The 25,969-nt window shown below is 37.2% G+C and overlaps 3 protein-coding genes across 4 annotated transcripts; all 3 read left to right on the top strand.

Annotated features, from left to right (window-relative positions):
• The first annotated feature begins 12,880 nt into the window (after positions 1-12,880).
• Positions 12,881-25,341, top strand: LOC114366033 (trypsin inhibitor-like). Of its 2 annotated transcripts, XR_003656995.1 has the most exons (4): positions 12,881-13,159; positions 15,652-15,706; positions 17,539-17,775; positions 25,275-25,341. XR_003656995.1 is itself a non-coding variant. In XM_028322794.1 (3 exons), the coding sequence occupies exons 1-3, from the start codon at positions 13,099-13,101 to the stop codon at positions 17,642-17,644; spliced, it is 222 nt and encodes a 73-aa protein (XP_028178595.1). In that variant the 5' UTR covers positions 12,881-13,098; the 3' UTR covers positions 17,645-17,789. The 2 variants fall into 2 exon arrangements, 1 of the variants encoding a protein (XP_028178595.1); XM_028322794.1 differs by lacking the exon at positions 25,275-25,341 and having other exon boundaries at positions 17,539-17,789.
• LOC114366029 (kunitz-type serine protease inhibitor Bt-KTI-like) lies at positions 20,022-24,059 on the top strand. The gene is made up of 4 exons (XM_028322791.1): positions 20,022-20,129; positions 21,010-21,064; positions 22,827-23,055; positions 24,016-24,059. The coding sequence occupies exons 1-4, from the start codon at positions 20,072-20,074 to the stop codon at positions 24,019-24,021; spliced, it is 348 nt and encodes a 115-aa protein (XP_028178592.1). The 5' UTR covers positions 20,022-20,071; the 3' UTR covers positions 24,022-24,059.
• On the top strand, positions 24,495-25,903 carry LOC114366031 (PI-actitoxin-Aeq3a-like). The gene is made up of 3 exons (XM_028322793.1): positions 24,495-24,639; positions 25,195-25,249; positions 25,759-25,903. Exons 1-3 carry the CDS (start codon positions 24,582-24,584, stop codon positions 25,868-25,870), a joined length of 225 nt encoding a protein of 74 aa, XP_028178594.1. The 5' UTR covers positions 24,495-24,581; the 3' UTR covers positions 25,871-25,903.
• Positions 25,904-25,969: the final 66 nt, after the last annotated feature.

Here is a 25,969-nt window from a genome sequence, read left to right as displayed (position 1 = left end):
CTACTGGTTAAGTCGTTAAGAACACATAATTTATACCGTAAATATGTATTTTACACATTACGTGTTCCACCACGTTGGGCGCCACTATTTCAAAGCCTGCGTCGTCCTTGCCACAGTAAAACTATACTTAGTAGGTGACCTACTAACTAAACTTATAAGCGTGCAATAGATAAATTCAAATTCAAATTTTTATTGCATATTAAGTGTTTATAGATGACTCGTAATAAGTTAAATATCACATTATGTGCATAATGAAAATAATTAAAGATTTTTTTTGTATTGGTACAAAAAAATATTTTATACAAAAATGCCCAAGTAAGTAAATGTTATCATTGCAAAACCTATCTTGTATTACGATGTGAAATAGTGAAGCGCCTCTCATACATGGTAGATAAAATTCTTTTTAATAATAGCTCTCATCGTTATCTGCTGACAAGCTCTCTCAAAACTAAGTAACATCGTGTGTTTTGTGTGACAAGTTAGAAGATACTGTATGTGTGCTACACTGTAGCAACTGCCATAAACATCGGCGCACGGCCTCGTCGGCAAGGTGTATAACTCCTCATTTAGTTCTTCTGCCCTTATTACCACTACCGCGGAATGGGAATGGGAATGGGAATGGGAATGGGAATGATACCGTAAAATGATGTGTTATGAGCTCCGTAACGACTTGCTTCACGTAAATTTATTTGGCTCGTTGTTTGCTACGTTTTTGCGTGTTTTTCTACGTGGGGATAATAATACCTTAATAAGGTGAGAGTAAATCCTTACTTACTTAGACTTTGAAATATTGAGGCATAAGCTTCAAGTTGGCATGGCAGCTTATAAAGAGTTCTATCGCCCGTATTCACAAACGATGCTTGCTTAAGTGAAGCAGCAAATCGAACGCACAGCGTTGAATAGAGATCTGTGATTGGTTCTTGTGTCACCCTGTGCGTCCACGCGCACTGTGATACCTCATAGTAAGGTTTGTAAATAATAAGACTTAAAGTTTGTACAACATTAAACATTTTGGTACTCCTCCGCGTGATTGTATTTAATTAAAAGTAAAAAGTATACATACTTTAATGTGTTCTATCTCATACCAGTAACGATAACATTCTTTCATAAACTAGCTCGGTCCTTTCCATTAAGATTGCACTCGACGCTTGGAGCCAGAACGAGCTTCGGAAATTAGGTGCACTATTTGGGGAACTTATCTCCCACTATCACCCGCCAGAATTAACCGGCGAATGGCGGAATAAACCGGTAAATACCGGAATAAAGTACGTCATAACGCGCATTAGCGGGCAACTTTCGCGCCAAATGCCGTCGTCTTGTGTAGGTGACTCTTGAGTTACGGGATAAAGGTTAGTTTTAGTTTTAGGCCATTTTGTGTAACTTAGTAAGTGAAGAGTTTGAGAGTCATGGCTGGGTTGCACCATCTTACTTTAACTTTGACGAACGTCTATAAAATCTGATAAAGTCCATACAAAAGGCACCGGTTATAGATGACCTAAATTGAACTGTCCCACCAAACTCATTGACAAGGGGACGCCACCATCGTTCAACTATAAATATGTATAGTTTCCAACATAGCAAAAATCAGAACCAGCGATCCGGTATTGACAGTGGCGCCCCGCTGTCAATGTCACGGATAGGACAGTTCAGTATATTGGGTCTTTACTGTTAATGTTACAGTAAAATTTAGGTGGTGCAACTCAGCCTTAAAGGTAACCCCTATTATTTATTTTCACCTCTAAACACCTCTATTTTTAGGGCAGTCAGTCGTCTCGCGTTGCATTTGCCATAAACTATCAGCTTAGTGCATAATATTTATTCAAAGTCGTCCTTAAAACCATAAATATTGCTCTGCAGACAGTGCTCGTGTAGACTGTTGTAACATAAAACCGAGATCGAATTTTGCATTTCGGTGGAAGCGAAAATTCTCACTCGCGGCGTATCACAGGCGCCCGGTACAGTCGGCCATAAATTACCATCTGAACCAACTGTGCAACACATAGACTAAAGCGGAAATATTTTGAGATATAAAATATGGGGCGATATTTGCACTTGAACTTACCTCGGGATAAAATATGGGCCATGATTTATAGCTGAGGTCGCCGACTTAGTGTAGACAGCAGTGTGTGTAGAAGAAAGTAAAATAACACTGAACAAAGTGGAATGATAGTAGTGAGATATTGGGCATTCTAACTCACATTCGTTCGGTCACAGAGGTGACCTCACTCGTTCGTTAGAATGCCCAATATCTCACATTCGATGGTTAGCAATGGAGAAATACATAATATCATCCGAAAGATCGCTCAATAACGTGAACGTACGTAGGCACACCATGCTTTCAGTATAAATAATGTACGGTACATAATACTATGATCATTTTTCGAACTACATCTTTTAACCATCGGCGTGAGTATATTGTCATCAGTTCCTTAAAATCCACCGATCACGACAGTCAAGTTAAAAATTCTGCTATGAAATTTCTGAAACAAAAGGAAACACTTAAATTAGAATGCATCTGTCCTGTAGCATCGAACGAGGCTAAGCGTCACGGGAATTTACTGCCAAATACTATACGCTGTATTGTGTGTTAAGTCCCCACGAAGCGTTGCCTGACTCAATTATCATATTTGACGATGTTGCTTGTGAAAACCAAAACAATATACGCGATTATTTCGCTATGGGTCGACATAAGAACATTGATTGTTTTTATATGAATCAAACTTACACTAAAATACCCAAACAACTAGTAAGAGATAATGCTAATCTTATTATATTGTTCAAGCAAGATGATGTAAATCTAAGACACGTTTACGATGAACATGTTGGGTCTGATATGTCATGGATGCAGTTTCGTGAAATGTGTTCAACTGTGTGGAGTAAACCTTATAGTTATGTGGTCATCAATAAGGATTGTGAACGAAACAAAGGCTGTTATCGCATGAAGTTTGATACATTCATAGTAATGGACTAAACTTTTTATATAGCTGTAACGTTACCAACCATTCAGTTTCATTAGAGAAGTCAAACAGAGCGGAATTCTTAACAATGGAACGAAACCTCAAGGAACAAATAGTAAAATCTGCTGCAGCTGTAAAAAGAAAGGTAAAAATGATAAAGGATGTACAAAATTCAAATGACATGACTCTAAATGCGATATTTAAACCTATCGTTAACCCACTAAAACTGTTAACAAATCAAACTGGTGATAAACGTCCTATAAATGAAGGATCAGAGNAATACAGTGAAAGTGAAGCATCGAATACTTCTGCTCAAGATTATGAAGAACCTGATGATGATGATGATGAAGACAATTTAGATAATATAGATGATTGCAAAACATCTAACAAAACCCTGACTACATCGCCCTCGGTGGATTACGATGTCCATGAAAACTCATTTAAATCTCTTCAATCTTCACCAAGTATCAATAACGATTCTTTATCATGGTCGGTGTCATCTGAAGTGATGAGCGATGTACCTTATGGTATTAGAAATGTAAAAGGAAAATTGATGCTCGGCAACACGCGTGTTTATGATGATGACCGCATTTTGAAAATTGGATACCGTAGCCTAAAAAAAACTCCTGGCTTAAAAGAATTATTGTACAAAAAGACCCCAGATTTAAAAATTATTACAAATGAGGATTTACAAAATTATAGATTACTACTTATAGATACCAATGCACACAAACGTAACTGCGATCCATCAAAACCAATAAACAGTAACAAAGGATTTAAATATATGAACGTGATCAAACCTTTGTTTAAGTTCTCTAGAAGTCACACGAGTAGTGTAGAAAGTCTCCCACGAGGTGAAGGCATCGATATTTTGAAAGAAGTTAAGAAGGATACTGATTTGGTTTATTGGGATGATCCAAATGAATTAGTGGAGAGGTTAAAATTACTATTTGGATCATGGGCAGCTGGTAACACTGGAGTACAAAATGAAATTTATGCAATAATAGAAGAATTGCATGAAGCTGGTATCATAAAAGACATAAAATATATAAAGCTTCCAACAGGAGGGTTTGGCAGTACCATCATACTACAGAAGCCGACCAGACGGCAATGAATATAGATAAATTTGGTCATCACGTTCATAAGCGTTTACGACTATCAGAGTTTACTAACATTACTGATGACACATTAGTAAGGTCAGATGCAGGAAACTTTGATTTAAAGTCATCGAGATTAAATGGATTACCAACTCCGGAAAAAGATGACGAGGCAGTAAATAAAGAGTATGTGGATAAATGTGTTCAAGATTTAAAAAATGAATTGAAAACCATTCAAAGTAATATCAAAAAGTATCTTAATAATTTGGAAAAATTAACTACTAATAATTTAACTACATTTTATTACACAAAAGAAGAAATCGATCGGATGATTGCAGCAAAATCTATCAAAAATGAGTAAACAAGATATAGTCAACGAGCTACACAAAGCAGCGAGAAGGAATTTCATCCGTCGACATACGATTATTAAAGGGATAGATGATTTATGGCAAGCGGACCTTATGGATTTTCAGAAATACTCATCATTTAATAAAGGATATAAATATGTTTTAGTTGTAATTGATGCTTTTTCAAAATATGTATGGGTTAGACCGTTAAAGTCCAAATCCAAACAAAGTGTTACGACTGCAATGCATAGTATATTAATTGAATCAACACGAAAGCCTAGACATTTGCAAACCGATCTGGGTACAGAGTTTTATAACGATTATTTTAAACAGTTAACAAAAAGTTATAACATAAATCATTATTCAACATACTCAATTAAAAAGGCTGCAATTGTGGAACGAGTAATAAGAACGATAAAATCTCATCTCTACAAAGTATTTAGTTTATGCGGTCGTTATCAATGGTTTNATTCGATACTTATGTCGCCATCTAGTGAGATTGATTTGGAATGATTCAAGATTTATAGGCATCGGGTTCCCGTGGTACATATCAATAGTTAGGTGTTACAAGGTACCTAACGGCCTAACGCACGGCGCATACGGTCTGTTTAGTTTTTGTAATTTTCAATTAAAACTCTTCGAGTTACGCCCGTTCCTATCCATCCTACACCATCAATCCCTAATTTTTAAGTGACCCCTATGAAATTAAAATTTTTATTATGTTTAACCGCCTCTGTGGTCTATTGGTAAGACCACCTGCTTCAGACGCAGAGGTCCCGGGTTCGATTCCTAGTGGGGGCAGATTTTTCTGTTCGGTTTGGTTGGTGGTAGGGCTTGTTCTAAGTCCGCCTGGCTAGCTACCACCATCTTACCTCAGTCTGTCGCTATAACAACAATGTTAACAGCATTGTTGTGTTCCGGCAGTTAGAGGTGAGATAGCCAGTTCCTCCGTGATTGATTCCGGGTGAAGCTCGCTTCTACCTTCGGCCTGATCATCACTTAACATCAGATGAGATACAGGCCAAGAGCTTCCTCCTTGTGGATAAAAAAAAACATAGGGGTCACTTAAAAATTAGGGATTGATGCCGATTTCAGCATCACAGGAAAAAGGCTCTTATAGTTGAAAAATGAGATTATTATTATAAAGGAATATGAACTCAAAGTAGGGAAGTATTTATGTAAAAGATCCATCTGGCTAGTAACATACAAGGCCAAGGTAATTAAATAAGAAAATAATATGCATTCAGTATTGAACACCTAAGTAAATAACTACGTTAATGAAAATGCAGTTGCCAACCAACTATGCCCGACTACCTACCTACAGTTACTTATTAATCTAAGTGTATTAAATAGGTAAATGAAGTTTTCTTTCATGTATGTATGTAATTAGTAGTTTTTTGAGGTAAAAAAGTCAAAATTAAGGTAGATAAGGCATATAAAAACGTAAAATCACTCTCTATCATAACTTAACATAATACAACATAACACACACACACACACACACACGCATACACACACACACACACACACACACTTACAAACACCATATTTTCTAATTCACCTTATATTTTTTCTTTACCTTCTACTTCAAGTTTGTAATCTAATTAATAACCATTTTGTTTTTTTTTTTTGTTTGTTAAACTTACCCAAAACTAGCACTGTCTGAATGGGCGGTGACTACCTGATACAGGTATACTTTTACTTACTAGGTATGTCACCACAATTTTTGTAAAAGTTGGTTTGTTAACGAATAAAACATTTTTGTTTTTGATTTTGAGATAGCAATCCCATCATTAATAATATTTTTTTGGAGGTTTTACTACGAGTAAAGCAAATTAATCGTTTAATTTAATACTATCCTATCTTCTTTTTTATTTTCGTCTCCACTGCAGGAGTACGACCCTCTCTAATTTACCAGAGGCAAATGGAGGATTTGTCCTACACTCCCCACGCTGGCCAGACGGGTTGGGGAGGCCTGATGTTCGCGTAATGAGGGTTTATGGCGCAGATGGGGGGACGTGGATGTAGGGTCTGACTGCTGCGTGATTGGTGGATTTTGACATATCTGTCAATGTCATGTCAAAAATAACCAATCATGCAGCATTTGGACCTCACGTCTACGTATTGCCATCTGGCGGATTTTTCAATCGCGAAAACCCTCATCGTTTGTCCCTATGGTTTGTCCCTTAGTCGCCTCCTACGACATCCACGGGAAGAGTGAGGTCCTCGTATTCTACTCTATTAAAGAAGAGTCAAACCATTCAAAAAATAAAAAGCGTAATGCCCGTTTTCACCATCAATCGCTAATTTTAGTGACCCCTATGAAAACAAAATTCCTGTAATGAGTTACTTAAATATTAGGGATTGATTATAAAACGAGCTAAAGTATTAGTTAATCACAAAAAAGATTTTCGTTCTTGCCTAGCCTAAATAAAGTTTTGTTGTAGACAGTGTTGTTTTGCATAGGTTACTCAAAATATCCGTAAGCTGAAAATTATGCATTTTCATAGAGGTGTTTAGGATCTTAATCTTACTTAAGTACATAAGCCTTCATGTATTCATATTATAACTGTGCAAACTTTGCTGATTTCTGTCCTGTTTCTTGTGTGACTGTTTATCTGTGTATGAAAATTGTGTACGCGCCAGTATTAAAAACTCAAACAATAATCAAACTCATGTCACACTGTCCCATCCCAATCCTCTCCCAAATCTCCTACAACCCCTATCTGGTCCTTCGAGCCGGATGGTTCGTTTCCTATCCTTTACACTTACATAAAATCACAACTACACAGATTGTTTCCCAAATATTGATAATATAAATAAGGTTATGTCTTACTCTTTTATTGACAACTTCTGGTCCCCCACATTACAAGCGGCATAGATAAATAGAAATTAACACGCGTGGACCACGGTGTCCCCCCACGGGGTTTATACCCCGTTAGGGGTGGAGTTTCGTAAAATTCGTTCTTGTCTACACCCTATACGGAAATTATCTGCCAAATTTCGAGTTTGTAGGTGTCATAGTTTCACGAAATGTGTTGAGTGAGTCAGTTAGTGACGTTTTATATAAATAGATATAAGTAGATTAATACCGAAAAAAGATAAGTAAGCCCAACACTAAAATACCTCGTCAATGAAACATACAGCGATTTGAAAACTACATTTACGGACATAATACCTTACATTACCGATTTAAATACCTCATAAGCGATAAAATTGATTGTTAAACCATGAAGTGAAACTTTAACAAGATTTCTCTTCGTTCGTTTCAGCCGAAAGACGTCCTCTGCTGGACAAAGGCCTCCCCTAAGGATTTAAACGACCGGTTTTGCGCTGCCTGCGTCCTGACTTCCCGCGAAACCAGATCATCGGTCCACCTAGTGGGATTTTTGAGATCTGTTCATTCATTATTAACGGAGTTCTGCTTTATTAACTTAAAAATACCGCGACTTCGTACGCGTGGATCCCGCTTTACCCCCTTAGGGGTGGAGTTTTGCAAAATCCCAACTAAGTGAGCACCTACGTTCTAAAAGGAACCCCCATGCAAAATTTGAGACTCCTAGCACTTGTAGTTTCTGAGATTTCGTGATGAGTGAGTGAGTCAGTGACCTTTCGCTTTTATAGATAGATAGATACATACAGACGAATCGAGAACCTCCATTTTTGTTGTCGGTTAAAGTATGTTGGGATACATATACTTAGAACGTAGATAGAAGTCCTTTAGTTCATTCTAGGTTATTCTAACATAAGATTACTATATTTGAATAGTTGAGTACTTTGTGTTTTCCCCAGAACATTTCAACGAGGCTTGTTTTTCTTATTATCCGTACTAATAAATACGAATGTTCTGTCAGTTTATTTATTTAAAATCTTTATTACACACAAAAAATTGTGTACAAAAGGCGAACGTAATTGCCGTGTGGTATTCTTTACTTGTTAACTTTATAATTCGTGTTATGATTTTACGCCAACACCTCTTAAAAAGGAAAAAAAAAACACTATGACATCTTCATCATCGTCAGGTCATTCAGTCTCCATTGCAGGAGCACGACCCTCTAATGTACCAGAGGCAAATGGAGGATTTGGCCTGCACTCCCCACGCTGGCCAGACGGGTTGGGGAGGCCTGATGTTCGCATTAATTTGTCCCTTAGGACTTTTTTCAACAATACTAACGTCCGTATACACAAACGGTGAAACAGCAAATCGAGCTCTGTGATTGGTTCGAATGTCACCCTATGCGTCCACGCGTACTGTGAGACTTCATAGTAATCTTTGTGAATACGGGCGTAAATATCGTCTGATGTGTGTTGGCTGTAATACAACGATCTTACTTTGTTTTAGTCATAAATTATATCCCAACTATAATATTATAAATGCGAAAGTAACTGTCTGTCTGTCTGTCTGTTACGCTTTCCCGCTTAAACCTCGCAACCGATTTTGATAAAATTTGGCATAGAGATAGTTTGAGTCCCGGGAAAGAACATAGGATAGTTTTTATCCCGGTTTTTGAAACAGGGACGCGCGCGATAAAGTTTTTCTGTGACAGACAAAATTCCACGCGGGCGAAGCCGCGGGCGGAAAGCTAGTTTGTAAATAAATCATGATGAGTTTATCGATCAACACAATGATCAATAACTTTGAAGGTAACAAACAACTACATTAATTATTTCGCTTGATGTGTCTTTAACAAACAATTACACATTATTTTGATGTTTCTTAGTATTTTCCATGTTACAGGAAAACGGTCGCTTTCAAGTAATGTAGGTCTTAGTGCTAACAAGATACTAAAATACATTTTATTATTGAATGTTAAAAATTTAAGATTCGAAGTAGAAAGTTTTTCGTACTTGAAGTACTGTATGTAGGTATCTATTACCGTAGTTAGTAGGTACCTACTTAAAGTAAAATCAATGAATTTTCCTCAACAACACAAAACATACTTACAATGATGCATTATTATTATCCCTGACAGGGACAGTTACGACATTTCACTTAAGTAGTGATTCCTGTTATTCTGATAAACTTTGAACTAACTTAATGCTAATTAATCTAAAGATAACGGTGGCACGTTTATAAAGTGCACACACAGCTGCTGCTTAGGGTCTCAGATTGGATGTCAAATACCTACTTATATCTTCTAGATTGTAATCATGTTTGTTACTTTTTCACACAAAAATCATCCTTAGTAGCGCCTGACCACATTGCCATAGCAATTCCGAGTGGAAAATACTTTTGCTTGTTTCATCCCGTCAGGTACTGGAGGTTAGTTTTTAAAGTTACAAGTTACTGATTGGCTTTCGATGCGGGTCCAATGACAGTTTAACATTCTCCCGGGATAAACTTGACCTTCACTGGTTGGGTTGTTGGCGGTCAAGCTGTAGATCACATTATGAGACATGTAGAGGCTCCTTAAGAGCATATGACGATTTGTAAGAACTATTTATTAGTCTAAACAAATAAAGAAAATTTGACTTTGACTTTGACTTTGATCCTGGCTACACAGGAGTTGCAGAGGATGGAACGGGAGGTGGAAACTAGTGGCTTTGGATTAGGCGCGTAAGTAATCCTTATGTGCCATCATCTGTTTTTTCTGTACTAGGTATTACATTTATTGCGGAATCTGAATACAAAACATTGACCTACCGATAACTTTAAACTAATTTTAATATAAATAAATTCTTGTAAAACTCAACAACAATATAGTTTAGATAAGCTTGGCTAAAGATTATTCGTACAAGGACACAAATGACTAAGAATAGAGATTGTTTCTGGTTTTTCATCTGTTTTGTTTTATAATACTACACTGAACCAATTATTATGATATTGACATAAATCCACATCTTACTTATTTATCTAATTTTTATCCACTATACGAGGAAGATCATGACACGTCACCTGAAGTTAAAGTGGAATGCACGGAGGAACTGGCTATCTTACCTCCAACTGCCGGATCACAACAATTTGTTAACATCGATGTCATGGTGGTGACTGACTTAGGTAAGATGGTGGTTGCTAACTAAATCGAGCAGGATATTTCTGGGCATCAAACCTGAACTTGTTTGGGACTTGGGAGTCAAATTCTCAAGCTACTAAATATCTGAGGCGTTGTTTTTGACTTCGTTTCAGCCAAATGACGTCCACTGCTGGACAAAGTCCTCCCCCAAGGATTTCCTTAACAACGAGTCCTGCGCTTCCCGCATCCAGGCTCTTCCCTCGACCTTCACCTCGACCTTCACCAGATCGTCGGTCCACCTAGTGGGAGGCCTGCTCACGCTACGTCTTCCGGCCCGTGGTCGCCACTCGATAACTATTCTGCCCCAACGGCCATCATCTCTACGAGCTACGTGCCACACCCACTGCCACTTGATTTTAGCAATTCTGCGAGCTATGTCGGTTACTTTGGTTCTCCTAGTTTGTGCCTTATTTTATAGTAGGTAATTCCTGTGTATTTTTTTTACTAGACAAAACTATTTCGTCCAATTTGCGACTCATTAACGAATTTTGTCCCAATTTAACACTCATCTAGCGTTTACAGTAACAATTCAATTTTGTGCATTTGGCAGCACGGAAACTGGGTATTATAAGGCATTACGATTATTATCAGCGAGGACATTTCAACAAAATGTCTTTAATACCAAATGTAGAAAAAAATATGTTTTGGACATCACTGTTTTTTATTTCATGGTGGTTACTAGGTCATTCATATACATAAATTAATTAAATGTGGAAGCTGTAGACAGACAGTCTATCTTTTTCACACTTATAAACGCTTGAATCATCATCATCATCATTTAATTTAAGCCACAGGACGTCCACAGCTGAACATAGGCCTCCCCCAATGGTTTCCAGATCGGCCGGTTGGTAGCGGCCTACATCCAGCGCCTTTCTGCAAACTTTAGAAGGTCATCTGTCCACCTTGAATCGATGTACCTAGATAACATTTAATACACATTTCCTTCTCCTAGTATCTTAATATTATTATTTACCAAAAATAATTCAGCGCTTCTTGAATATTATTTCATGAAGTTCAGTCGTTTCAACCGAGTTCCGTCCACTGCTGGACAAAGGCCTCCCCTAAGGATTTCCTCAACGACCGGTCCTGCGCCTTTTCATAATAGGAACTAGGTATTTGAATTTGAAACTTTTCAGAAAGAACTTAGGCCCAGAACAGACGGTGAAACGCAACTGCAACGAAACTGCAACTGCTAGTTACTTTTGAGTTGCATCTAAGTTTCTGACATAGCGTACGTTGAGAGACACATGACGCGACCAGTTTGAAACTTTCAGTTTCAGTTTCATTCATCAGAATCATCAGAAAGTTGCAGTTTCGTTGCAGTTGCGTTTCACCGTCTGTTCTGGGCCTTAGAGCTAGGATCAAGAAAAATATTTTGAATAAAATTTGGTGTAATTTACTATGTTCATGATAATTATGGAGTTTAACACAGACCAGTTTTGCATCAACTCATATAAATGTAACTGAAGATAATTAGTATACATAAACGCGTAGTCAAGGGGTTAGGGTGAAATAAAAATATGAACTATGAACATTTTTTTATGAAAGAATCGTCCAACAAATTAATTATTTAAGAATTAAGTTAGCTTAATGAGGTATTTGATGCCATAATTTTTTAAGTTAACTCAAAACGTTTTTTTACTGAAGTCTACAAGTAGATAAACGGAAGACTTTGCGATGTTTTACGCTATTATTTTTATCGTTTCTTGATCTTCTCCGTTAGCTATTGTGCTAAAGTACCGACTAATTAATGTAATTGTTGTAACAATAATCGTCCAATTACGCCATTGTAAGAACCTTTACATAAGTTTTTTTTATCATTGGACATTTTACACTACGCTTCTAGTCTCAAACTAAGCAAAGCTTGTACTATGAGTACTACTTAGACAACGGATATAATAAACATACTTAAATACTTTTTTTTAAATACATACACATACATAGTAACACCCAGACCCATCACAGAAATTAAAATTCATCATTTCAATTTCTACCCAGCCGGTAATCGAACCCGGGACCTCTCGGTATAGTAGTCCCTTCTGAACCACTACACCAAACGGCCGAATTACTATTGTATAAACACACCAAACTAAAGAAGCACAATACTAAACAAATGGACTAGTCAGATTAGTCTCTGTACTTACTTAGAAAGAACACAAAAAATATACATAAAAAAATGGAAAGACAATCTGGTGAAGGTCGCGGGTAGCACCTGGATGCGGGCAGCGCAGGAAATCCTTGGGGGAGGCCTTTGTCCAGCTGTGGACGTCATTTTTTGAAATAAAAAATAATAATGACTAATTATCTTAACACTTAATTGCATCATACTCATCAAATCGTATTATTACAAGTATTGGTACACATCATCAAAGAATTATCAAGAATTTATTATCGTGTATTAACCTGTTATCTACAAAGATAAGGCTATTGTTTTCAAATACAACAACGAAGTATCTCAGTATACAATCATTTGTGACACATTCAACAATTCAGTTTACATTAAATTTTTTTTTCGTGTTAAATTCTCTAAAGAATCGGAAAAAATAACACACTCTGTCTCCTAAACTACAATAGTGTAACATATAAGCACAAATAAGTAACAGAGCGCTACAATATCGTAATAAAATATCAACAGAACGCGTTTCATCTGTATAAGTGACGGTCACAACACAGTTCGTTAAAAATGAATAGATTGTATTTTATAATTTTTGTTTTCGCGCTTATAGCATCGGTGATGGCATTAGGTGAGTTGTAATTACTTTTTTCTTAATTAATATTAAGATAGGAAAGGAAATTATTAGGGTTTTTGCTGTCGTAATACTGAGAAAATGATTTTGCTAGCGTTTTTCATTTTGTTTTTCAAATTAAAATATTTGTGATGTGACTGCAAAACAGTGTTGTAATTTTAAAACCAAATCTTTATTGATTTGCGTATTTATTATGTCAATAATTTTATCGAATTTAGTCAATTTAAAAAATGTATTGTAGCGGATAAGAAAATCAGATTTCTGGGTCAAATCAATACCAAAATGACCTGATGATTATGATAAAATTATTGTCAAATTGTTGATAAAATAAAAATAATTAATTTAAAGAAACACGAATTGGCCCAACTTATGCGATCTTATCGCTAGATAGCGATGTCTTCCAGTCAACCAGTCAGCTTATTAATAAAACATAGTCACTGCCTATCTATTAAACTCTGCCTGAATATTTTGAATTTAATATAATTTATTATAGTTACTTACTTACACGAGTATTCTAAAGGCAAAATATTCAATGCTTTGGTACAGTGAATACCATTTCAGACTTGTCATTTTTATCGCAAAATGAACCCTATTACAAAGGTTTAAGACACCAGAATGTTAATCTGGATTTGCCGTCGTCCATACAAAGGTTATCAACATTTTGTAACACTTGAGTGGTCTGTGAATAATTTGATAAGAAACATAATATAAATGATTTATGTATTTATAATTGTTTTTACTATGGACTTGGACATGTTACCATTGGCTATAAAAAGAAAAATAAAATTATAGATTGTGACGTATACACCTCACTATTATAGTAAAGATCTTCTGAGCTGTCAAATACAGAAAACACCGGTTATTGTCATAGTTACGGTTAAAGTAAGTTGGTGCAAGGAAAATTTTTGATGATGATCATTTTTTTTATTTAATTACATATTATTACTTTCAGCTGTACCTTGGTAACTAGGTACTTACTGTAATTTCTGTTTTGATTGACTGGAAGAAGGGAATGGTACCTATAATATCCATAAGTAGTAAAGGAGGATTCCGTCAACTGGGACCGCAATTAACTGGGACCGCGGTCCCAGTCGCCGGATGCGTAAAAATTAAATAATTTTCTTCCGGCGACTGGGACCACTCATGGATTTTAGTACTGTACCGATTTTGGATTGAATAATATTTTCTTTTAAGTTATCTATGAGTGGTCCCAGTCGCCGNTCGCCGGATGCGTAAAAATTAAATAATTTTCTTCCGGCGACTGGGACCACTCATGGATTTTAGTACTGTACCGATTTTGGATTGAATAATATTTTCTTTTAAGTTATCTATGAGTGGTCCCAGTCGCCGGAAGAAAATTATTTAATTTTTACGCATCCGGCGACTGGGACCGCGGTCCCAGTTAATTGCGGTCCCAGTTGACGGAAGCCTCAAGTAAAGAAAAGTAGGTACAATATCAATATACAAAAAATGATTTTTTTTTAATTTTCAGAAAGTTACATATTTTATCAAAGTGATTAAAAGCACTTGTCTTCATTATGGCGAACTTAAAAAACCCAATAACAAAAGATTACGGTAATTTATAAATAAAATAGATTTTTAGTCTAAATTGAATTTTTTACATGTTCGTCAATAAGGAGCACACCCTGTATGTTTAATTCTATTGATAGCAAATTGACCTCTGTCGTGGGACAAGACAAAAATATTATGATGATATTTTTAATTATTATGTAAATTAGGTTACGGTCATTTCAATATTTGTAAGTAAACAATTTGAAGCCGTGTGGTGACGGCAGAGTAGAATACATTTGTCACCAACCCCTATTCTTCCCGCGGGTGTCGTAAGAGGCGACTTAGGGACTACACATCAAACAGAGAATGGGCAGCAGCGCTCTCTGAAAAACATCAATCTTTTAAACTGCGATCTCCAACCCGCCTGCCAAGCGTGGAGATTATGGCAAAACCCTCCACTATAGTGGAGGAGGCTCATAGTCCAGCAGTGGACTGTAAAGGGCTGTTGATGATGAAGTAAACATAGAAATAAAGTGTCATTTGTATTGGGTCTGAGATTTTTTTTTAATAGCTAAATAATTAAAATATTTAGCTATTCGCTATAATAGTCCAAGCAGGGATCGAACTCGAGCGTCCCGACACCATTTGGCTAATATCATCTCAAACTTTGAATAATCAATGGTAGAGTGAATGAATGAATGAATGGAGTCTTCAGTCTTCCATCGACTGGCCCCATTTTTAACTGGGTCACTCATATGGCTTTTTTAATATTTTGTCTTCCGGTAACTGGGCCCAGTCGACAAAAGACTCCTAGTATAGTCTGGTCTGTGAGCACGTAGAATTTTGTCGATAAGGATGGGTAGCTTGGGGTCATTGGACAAAATTCTACGTGCTCACAGACCGGGTTTTAGCTTATAGAATTAGATAAAGATTAAATAATAAAACAAAATAATTAATTTCTATTTATTTCATTACAGATTCCCGTTGTTTTGAGCCAATAGTCACAGGACCATGCCGGGCTTCGCAAACCAAGTAAGTTTTACCTATTACCATAACACAACTACCTACTTTTGGTCCTTCCACAAGGTGGACCCATGACCTCATAAGTTTGACAACCACATGGTGGACTGACGACCTCATAAAGGTAGCAGGAAGGCGCTGAATGCAGGCCGTAATTATGTTGCTGTCGCGCTCGCACACTCACTGCGGGCGCCCGTCGCACAGTCGCGACAGCAATATATAATACCCGCGAGCGATAAGGATGGGTAGCTTGGGGTCATTGGACAAAATTCTACGTGCTCACGGACCAGGCTTTACCAACCGGTCATTGTGGAAATAATTGGGAGAGGCCTGTGTTCAGCAGTGGACGTCCTGTGGCTGAAAATCATTTGATGATGATGATGAACTACTTTTGATGCCAATAAACTTCCGTAAGAGGAGACAAACGCTTGTATTCACAAACGAAGCAGTAAATCAACCGCACAGCGTTGAATAGAGCTCTATGATTGGTTCGTGTGTGATCCTGTGCGTCCACGTGCACTATGAGACCAATAGTGATGTTTGTGAACATCAGGCCTCCCCAACCCGTCTGGCCAGCGTGGGGAGTGTAGGCCAAATCCTCTATTTGCCTCTGGTAAATTAGAGAGGGTCGTGTCCTTTTGCGCTAGGCCAGGTATTGTGGAAATTCTTGGGGGAGGCCTTTGTCTAGCAGTGGACGTCTTTTGGTTGAAACGAACGAACATCAGCTGTTTGGGCTATAGACGACAAGTTTTTTTGATGACTGCTAGCGCTCCAAGTCCTGCATTCTCAGTTCAGCTGCAAGTCTAGGTAGTGGGCACGCAAAGCGTGGCTGCAGCAGGTCCCAGGGTGGACGACGAGGACGTGGATGACGCGGACTGGCCGGGGTTCTGCTACACCGGTGTTCCACTACTTAACACAGCAGAGGGCTTCTTGGCATTTTGTAGGCAATGCTGACCTCACTACGTCAGCGATTACCACCAAGACCATGCCCCGGCTTCCCCCCCTCGAGCGAGATCAAGCGAGAAGCTCAAGACCGAACGAGATGGAGGACTGTTGTGGACGCCCTCTGCCCCATCTTGGGGACATAGGACCATAAGTCAAAGTCAAGTAGCGCTCCAAGTGGCCAAAAGTTGTACTGGATTATTTGAACCATAGTCCATACACGTTGCTCTATGACCAGTGGTAAGGGCGAGACTCTCTCGACTCTTAGTTTCTGGGTTCGATTCCCAGATTAGTCAGGTCTTTTTATTATGAGCGTTGGATGTTTTGTTTTGTAATGTCTAGGTAGGTACTTAATTGAGATTTAATTAATAATATCTACAAAGGATTATCTGCATGATGCGATGTTTATTTATAGAAGTGACATTGAAATCGTGAAATATCAAAGTCGTGCATTGGGTCATACTCATAATATTTTATATATCTGCTTAGTACAAATATTAAAGTACCTACCTATTAATTAACTAGTCTGGTACCTCATACAAGCTTTGCTTAGTTTGGTACTAGATGGCGCAGTGTATAAATGTCTAAGGATATTTATTTATTTTAAACTAGCTTTCCGGCCGCGGCTTCGCCCCCGTAGAATTTTGTCTGTCACAGAAAAACTATCGCGTGCGTCCCTGTTTCAACAACTATCCTATGTCCTTTCCCGGGACTTAAACTATATCTATGCCCCTAGGAATAGGGGTTGAATTTTGGAAAATCCCGTCTTAGTAAACACCTATGTTCTAAAAGGAATCCTCATGCAAAATTTGAGACTCCTAGCACTTGTAGTTTCTGAGATTTCGTAATGAGTGAGTCAGTGACCTTTCGCTTTTATAGATTATTATTTTTCAATGTTTCAGATACGCGTTCACCGGTAGAGGATGCGACACCTTCGTCTATGGGGGCTGCCAAGGGAGCGGCAACAACTTTGACACCATAGAGGAGTGCGTGAAGGCGTGCGCATGATTCCCAGCTTCGATTCCCGGCTCAAAATTTGGTAGTTGACACCACCAATCACATGTAGCACCCACATACAGTCAGCGCAAATCGTTCGTGACACCCAAGTGGCCAAAAAGTTGACAACATAAACTTATTCCAATTCCAATAGGGATGATGACTGGGTAATATTTCATTACCCAGTTCGACGAAATTCTATTTAGTCCGTCAGACAGATAATTAGAAAATATTAGACTCATATTTTTTTAATTTTTTCCATAATCGAATAATTACAGTATTATATTGAGTTGAAATGTCGCGTGATGTCACTTTTGAGTATAAAAATTCTACTCAAGCGTGACGTATCGCGCCATTTCAAGTCGATGTAGCATTGTTATTTTTTGGGTAGGGTTGGTTTTTGTGAAAGAAAATAAAAAAATATGAGTCAAATATTTTCTAATTATCTGTCTGACGGACAAATGGTTGAAATTTTGTCATCTAGGTTATTGTAACAAAGGCGTGTCTTAACCTTTTTGGCTTGGGTGTCACGAACTATTTGATGCTGACTGTACCCACTTATTTTTCTTTTATAAAGACACTAATTTTATTGTCATATAAAAATACCTAACTTTTTGCACTCACTGCAAATTGTGAACTTACTTATTTCCGCGGTTCATTAATCGATTGCATTGAATACTAAGTTATTAAAACATCACAAAAATCAACTATATTTTTCGATTGTTGACTTTAATAAGCGCATTGAAAATAAATTAAAGTTTTTAATTTAAAGAAATAGAACCAGTACTTTTTAGGAATCGTTTTTTTTAACATGAAGTCTATGGAATTTGAATTATTATCAATAAAAAATGTTACAATAATATTTGTAGTTCAAAAAAACATGTTTTTTGTTAAATGACACCTATACAAAATATTTATCTAAAAGTAGGTTTTACTAACTCTTAGAAAAAAATCGATAGATAAATCGCTATGGTTTAGTTATGTGACATCTCTATAACTTTCAAACTCGAAACGTCCATACGAATCATCTTAAGTGAAAAAGACTATATCTATATATATAAAAGAAAGTCGTGTTAGTTACTTCGCTTATAACTCAAGAACGGCTGAACCGATTTAGCTGAAAATTGTCAAGGAGGTAGTTTAGAGCCAGGAGAAGGACATAGGATACTTTTTATCCCGTTCGAAATTAAAAAAAAAGTCTGCTTATTTATTTCCATTAAGGCGGAACAAAGTTTGCCGGGTCAGCTAGTTTAAGTATAAAATAAAAAATAGTTCGTTTGAGTTCGCGAACTGTGACGTCATATCCTGTGGCCATACAGAGTCGCATTTTGGTAGGTCAAAAAAAGTAAATCAATTGATTGGTGGTGTCAAATATCAATTTAGTGTTATGATGGCTTTAAATTTAACAAAGAAAAACAAATAGATTGTATTAAAACTTGTTTATATGTAAGTATTGTGTAATAAATTGGCAGTTGGGAACACATGCAGTTACCTATAAACCTTTAGTTTACATATAATTATAATTCAAATTAAATACTATTAACTAACATGATATTATATTTATGATGTTTTTTTGACAAAGTGAAGGGCAGTTTACTTCTAAAACTTTTTGAGTTTTGTTTATCCTACGAAATTAAGACTTTTTTGTAATAAAATTGTGTTATTAATTTAATGTTGTTTTTCGTTTTAATTAATAGTAAGAGTTCTCACCAGAAAATACATATTTAACAACTCGTTTGTATCTAAAAACTCCGTAATTATAACAAGAACTTAAATACATACGCATTAGTGGTTTCCTGAATGCTGTCACTGTAATTTTATTTGATAAATAAATGAATAAAAGAACTATAACTTCAACTCCAATAATCCTAATTTTGAATTTTGACATAATATAAAGTTAACTAAAAGTAATAAATAAAAAGAAAGAAGAATTTTATTGTAAGATTCTAATGACTCTTCTGTAGACTGACCCGTTACCCTCCTTCTGGCGGAGTCGGGTAAAAACAGCACCCGTAGTAGGTAACTAAAAAAAATCGCTGCAACTCTTGTGTAGCCAGGATCTACAGCTTGACCGCCAATAAAAACCCAACCAGTGAAGGTCAAGTTTGTCCCGGGGGAAAGTTAAACTATCATTGGACCCGCAATGTAATTAATCAGAATAACATTTGAGGAGTTCGAAGTTAAAGTTCGAGTTCCGAGTTTGACGTTCAGATTCACGGGTCCATTTAAAAGCAGGGTGAGTCAACGAAATACTTGCCTACTCTAATGATATTTGTATTATGATATGTAGATGAATAATACAATTTCCGTTTAAACAGTTAATTAATACTTCGATGATGTTTGTCAACAAGGATAGTATTTAAGAAACGAATGAATTTATTTTTGTTTATTTCTACTGTGACATCGAGTGCATTATTAGATACTGATATTTTATACATAATGAAGAACATAGGGATATTAATTTTTTTGGTGGCTATTACTTTAGCAAGTTCACTTGGTGAGTACCTAAATAATCCTATATTGTAACAGCTAAGATGGCAGGCTTTAGTTTCGCCTCTTTAGTGTAGCGGTAAGACCCAAAGGTTCAAAATAATAATAAATTTTAATTTAATCAGATTTCAAGATCCGTTTATTTATGTTTGTAACAATGTTCTTACATCTAATGTTAGTAGCATTTGACATTTATCCATACTAATATTATAAATATGAAAGTACTCTGTCTGTCTTGCTTTCACGCCTAAACCACTGAACAGATTTTGATGAAATTTGACATAGAAATAGTTTGAGTCCCTGAAAAGCACATAAGATAGTTTTTATCCCGGTTTTTGATACAGGGACGCGCGTGATAAAGTTTTTCTCTGACAGACAAAACTCCACGCGGGCGAAGCCGCGGGTGGAACGCTAGTTTTTAATAATTTAAATATAACATATTTGCTCCTGGTTTATTAGAGCGGTTATCCAGTGTCTTATCAGGACACTGTCCCTTCCCTTCTATGATCTGAGCTGTTGGGACTGCCAAGCATTCGGTTTTTGATGGATGTGATTTTGTTTCTCATCACGGCTAGAAACCCGTTTACGTGAGCGTCAGCAAACATACCAATTACCTTACTAAAGTCCGGTCGCCGAGCACGTAGAATTTCGTCCAATGACCCCAAGCTACCCATCCTTATCGCTCGCGCGTAATTATATTTCTGTCGCGCTCACACACTCCACTGCGGCCGCCCGTCGCACATTCGCGATAGCATTTTCATTTAGCAAATTCTACGTGCTACGTACGTACTTGGGTTCATTGGCCGAAACTCTACGCGCTACGTAATTCTACTTTAGATAGAGATACATATACATAGAGATACATTGAAATTACCTTACTTTTTCAGATAAAAGGTGCAAATTACCATTAGTTTCTGGAAGCTGCTTGGCGTACTTTCCCAGGTAAGTTGTTAAAACTGTAATATTGAAGTGCCATTTTGGTTTTGTTAATGAGGGTTTTTGCGAATGAAAAATCCTGGCTAGACGGGTTGGGGATTACGGGGATGCCTTATGTAATGCATCAGGCCTCCCCAACCCGTCTGGCCAGCGTGGGGAGTGCGACCAAATCCTCTTGCCTCTGATAAAGGACAATGACCGAAAGTGGTCCAAATGTCCACCACTAATGAGACCTATATTGGCTTATAGTCCATAAAATAGAGATTAACTTTCAGTATGGGACGAAAAAAAAATAAGCTGTCAGTAAAAAGTTATGACTGTTTGAAAAATCGTAGTAGATTACGCGCTAATCTCAGGAACTACTGGTCCGATTTAAAAAAATATTTTTGTTATGGATATCAAGGATGGTTTTAGGATAAATAACATCACCCTACAACCAATAGGGGCGGAGCAGTAAAGACAAATGTTGTAAAAATGGGAAATATTATTCAAACTATTTTCACGCGTACAAAGTCGTAGGCACAGCTAGTATAATATTTAATAAAATTCATCTATAACCCCGCGCCACATGCGACATGACATAACATGCGTAGATTAGTCCAAAATGTGCAATGGATAGAATGATATCAAGAAGATTTTTCGGATGAAAAGGTAAAAAATCATAACTTTTTACTGACAGCATATTTTTGATTGCGGTTTGGTTATAATGAATCAGTATTTAGTAGACTATTTTACTACATAGGTCTCGTTAGTGGTGGACATTTGGACCACACTCCATACATTTTTGGTCATTGTCCTTTAGATAGGGCTATGCTCCTGCATGTTCAGCAGTGGACGTCCTATGGCTGAAATGATGATGATGATGATGATGATGATTCTCCTGCAGTGGAGACTAAAGTCGTTCCCACGGTGAGTCGGTGACATCTCGTGTTTTCCAGGAACTGTTTTTTGTAAGATCCTGAATAATAGTAGGTACAAGAAGTGTTTTGACGAAATACCGCAGTGTCTCAAGACAAAAGTCTTTGACCAGTGTGTGTTGCCAGATGGTACATACCGATCTGAGACGTGGTCGTTTACTATGGCCCTCTTAAGAAGGCTCAAGGTCACCCAAAGGGCAATGGGGCGTGCTATGCTCGTAGTTTCCCTGCGTGATCGAATCCGATGAGGAGATCGCAGGAGAACCAAAGTGACTGACATAGCATGCAGAATTGCTAAAATCAAGTGGCAGTGGGCGGGGCACATAGTTCGTAGATATAATGGCCGCTGGGGCAGAAAAGTTCTCAAGTGGCGACCACGAGCCGGAAGACGTAGGGCAGACCTCTCACTAGGTGGACCGCCGATCTGGTAAAGGTCGCGGGAGGTGCTTGGATGCGGGCGGCGCAGGTCCGGTCTTTGTGGAAAACCTTGAGGGAGACCTTTGTCCAGCAGTGGACGTCCTTCGGCTGAAACGATAAGTGTTTTAATTTTAATGTTCACACGAACATCCCGATCGCAGTCTCGCAAAAAACAGATCCGTTCGAATTTGTAATTTGAATTTCAAACACATCATCATCATCATCATCATCATCATCATCACTCAGCCATAGGACGTCCACTGCTGAACATAGGCCTCCCCCAATGACTTCCACATCGCACGGTTGGTAGCGGCGGTTTACTGATTCGTGATCTGAATAAGCTACATAAATAATCAACTCCCTAAATATGGCGAGGATTGAAATCAACATCCTGTACCTATCTATATTTTTTCAAATTCAAATTTTCTTTTCAGCTACGGATACAGAGTGGAGACAGGGAAATGTGAGAGCTTCATATACGGAGGTTGCGAAGGGAATAAAAATCGCTTCGAGACTCGGAAGGAATGTGAAGCAGTTTGTAATGAGGATCTGTACAGTCATAGAAAATTCAATAAAACTAGCATCTACGATAAACTTTATAACCTAAGAATGGCATTATTATATCTTTTTGAATTATCCAAATTGGGGCATTACTTCCGAAGATGTTAACACCTTTGCTGCGGCAGTAACTTTCTAATACTTTCCATTCCTTCGGTACAAGGTCAGTAAACCTGGTATTAAAACTTACATTGTGGCGGCACAAGGCTTAAAGACCTTGTAATATTTAAGATATATTAATTTTATTTTTGGCTTCATGTTAATAGATATTGTGTTTTTTTTCTTTGAATATTAATAATAATGCATTTATTGACATACACCTGAAGGCGTTCGTGAATAACTTGTTTAGTATAAAAATTATAGCTATATTCAAAATACAAGGCTTATGCACCCTGTGCCGCACTGAAGTAGGGAAGTCTGGTGGGTATTCTAGGGATGTGAAATACAAATATCGATAGTTTAAATTAAGTTTTAATAAAAATTTAAAAAAGTAACAAACAAAGATGTTTTAATAATTTAGTCTAAATATTTTACAAATAAGACATACGTGCATAAATACTTAAATAAGCTATATTTAAAGAAAACATATTATTTAATAACATTTAGTTACAACTTCAAATGTTTGTCACGAAAAACATTATTTAAATTAGCAATAAATCGTGTAGCAAATTAAATTATAATCAATTTGCAGTTTTGATTTTGTTTGTTTCTCTTGACGCCATGTCGACATGTGCGTTTCTTACGAATGCGAGGCAACACTGGCTGCACGAAGCTAGCGTGGGGTGCGGTACCAGGTGCGCAGGGTACAAGGTGCTTCGACCTGGTTTCGCATTGTGAAGACATTTTATTACTTCCGTGCGGTACCAGGTCTAAAAACCTGGTATTAAGGTAGGTACATCATTGGATTCTATTTTAAGAATACATCATAGATATATATTCATCACTTTCCTACACCGGACCCAATTGAAGTTATGCCTTTCGCACGACAAGGAAGACTATAATTTTCTTAGCCGCACGGTAAGCGAGACGTACACAAGGTCTATAGACCTGGTTTCGCACTCAACGTGTTAAGTAATAAACATAGAACGCCCGTTAGTAATTTGGCCATAAATTCGTCAATTTTTGTCGTTTAACAAAATGTAATTTGGCCATAAATTCGTCAATTTTTGTCGTTTAACAAAATTTTTTGGACTTTTAAGTCTTATAAATCTGCATTAACAATAAAAATCGTAATGAGTCTCGTTAACTAATAAACATAATACAATAGTTTTTCATTTGGGAAGGATAGGTACTCAACTCCTAGTCTTCCAGTGACTTGGCCCACTTTTAGCTTGGCCCACGCATGGGCCAAGTCGCTGGACTGAATTTTTAAATAATTTTTCTTCCAGCGCATTCGGGTAAAAGCAGGGTGAGTCAGCGGAATACCTACTTACTCTAATGATATTCCTATTAGGATAAATAAGTAATTAGTAAAATTACCGTTCAAACAGTTATAAAATTAATGGAGTTTTTAATTAAGGAAAGTATATAAGAAAAAAATGTGCATTATTTATGTTTATTTCCACTGTGACATCGAGTGAATTAGATACTTATATTTATATTATACCACAGTATAAATATCTTTATACATAATGAAGAACATAGGGATATTAGTTTTTTTGGTGGCCATTACTTTGGCAAGTTCACTTGGTGAGTACCTAAATAATAGTTATTTTGTAACAGCAAAGATGGCTGGCTATAGTTTCGATTCTCTAGTGTTGACTACTTAATACTGTGCTATTTGTCTTGGACTCACAGGTCCCGGGTTCGAATCCCAGCGGGGGCAAAATTTTCTGCTCGGTTTGGTTGGTGGAAACCCAGCTCTAAACCTGCCACCATTATATCGTGTTATCTGTCTATCACAATAAATTAGTATTTTGTGTTTCGTTAGTAGGAAATTATTTATTAGTATAGCTAGTAGCTGTGGCCAAGTTTGATACAGGGAAAAGTTCTAAGCATACATAGGGAAAGACACGAAGCGACTTTGTTTTATACTAAGGTTAATGTAGTGATCTTAATTTAACTTTGACAAACGTCAAAAATCTTTCATATTCCATACTAAAAAAACCCCGGTTATTGTTACAGTTACGGTTAAAATTAGATAGTGAAACTCAGCCTTAGTACCTAATGTGTGCTGTACCAAACTAATATTAGAATTCGCGCTTGATTTTGAATCTACCCATAGAAATTACCTTACTTTTTCAGATAAAAGGTGCAAATTACCCCTAGTTTCTGGAAGATGCTTGGCGTACTTGCCTAGGTAAGTTTTTATGAGATATTACTTTAATGAGGGTTTTCGCGAATGAAAAATCCGCCAGATGGCAATACGTAGACTCGAGGTCCAAATGCTGCATGATTGGTTATTTTTTACATTGACAGATAATGTCAAAATCCACCAATCACGCAGCACGCGAAAACCCTCATTGTGTCAGTCGCCCGTATTCACAAACATTACTATGAGGTTTTACTGTGCGTGTGGAATTGGATGCATAGGGTGACACACTAACCAATCACAGAGCTCTATTCAACGCTGTGCGTTCGATTTGCTGCTTCACTCATGCAAGCATCGTTTGTGAATACAGGCTAGTTTCTAGTGACATAATTATTTTGCTTTGTTATTTGCGCTGGCCAGACGGGTTGTGGAGACCTTATGTGCATCAGCCCTCCCCAACCCGTCTGGCCAGCGTGGGGAGTGTAGGCCAAATCCTCCATTTGCCTCTGGTAAATTAGAGAGATTGGGGACTAAATGATGATATTTATATATTTCAGCTACGGATACAGAGTGGAGACAGGGAAATGTGAGAGATTCATATACGGAGGTTGCGAAGGGAACAAAAATCGCTTCGAGACCCGGAAGGAATGTGAAGCAGTTTGTAATTAATTATAAATAAAAATAAACATACGAGTAATCTTACATCGTTTTTCATTCTTCTTCTTGTCGTGTCTACAACACACCTACACAGTGTCCGCCCAATACTCC

This window comes from Ostrinia furnacalis, unplaced genomic scaffold, assembly GCF_004193835.3.
Source record: "Ostrinia furnacalis isolate ACB-3 unplaced genomic scaffold, ASM419383v2 OfSCF0518, whole genome shotgun sequence".
NCBI lineage: Eukaryota > Metazoa > Arthropoda > Insecta > Lepidoptera > Crambidae > Ostrinia > Ostrinia furnacalis.
The sequence above is the reverse complement of the archived record's forward strand: the minus strand, read 5'-3'. Positions and strand labels throughout refer to the sequence as shown.

What these genes read in the sequence shown, in the direction of transcription:
- LOC114366033 (XM_028322794.1), top strand. Translation starts at nt 13,099, where the DNA reads ATGAATAGATTGTATTTTATAATTTTTGTTTTCGCGCTTATAGCATCG. An exon ending in AGCATCGGTGATGGCATTAG is followed by an intron (nt 13,160 to 15,651) that starts GTGAGTTGTAAT and finishes ATTTCATTACAG; the next exon opens with ATTCCCGTTGTTTTGAGCCA. An exon ending in TGCCGGGCTTCGCAAACCAA is followed by an intron (nt 15,707 to 17,538) that starts GTAAGTTTTACC and finishes TCAATGTTTCAG; the next exon opens with ATACGCGTTCACCGGTAGAG.
- LOC114366029 (XM_028322791.1), top strand. Translation starts at nt 20,072, where the DNA reads ATGAAGAACATAGGGATATTAATTTTTTTGGTGGCTATTACTTTAGCA. An exon ending in TACTTTAGCAAGTTCACTTG is followed by an intron (nt 20,130 to 21,009) that starts GTGAGTACCTAA and finishes TTACTTTTTCAG; the next exon opens with ATAAAAGGTGCAAATTACCA. An exon ending in TGCTTGGCGTACTTTCCCAG is followed by an intron (nt 21,065 to 22,826) that starts GTAAGTTGTTAA and finishes TTTTCTTTTCAG; the next exon opens with CTACGGATACAGAGTGGAGA.
- LOC114366031 (XM_028322793.1), top strand. Translation starts at nt 24,582, where the DNA reads ATGAAGAACATAGGGATATTAGTTTTTTTGGTGGCCATTACTTTGGCA. An exon ending in TACTTTGGCAAGTTCACTTG is followed by an intron (nt 24,640 to 25,194) that starts GTGAGTACCTAA and finishes TTACTTTTTCAG; the next exon opens with ATAAAAGGTGCAAATTACCC. An exon ending in TGCTTGGCGTACTTGCCTAG is followed by an intron (nt 25,250 to 25,758) that starts GTAAGTTTTTAT and finishes TATATATTTCAG; the next exon opens with CTACGGATACAGAGTGGAGA.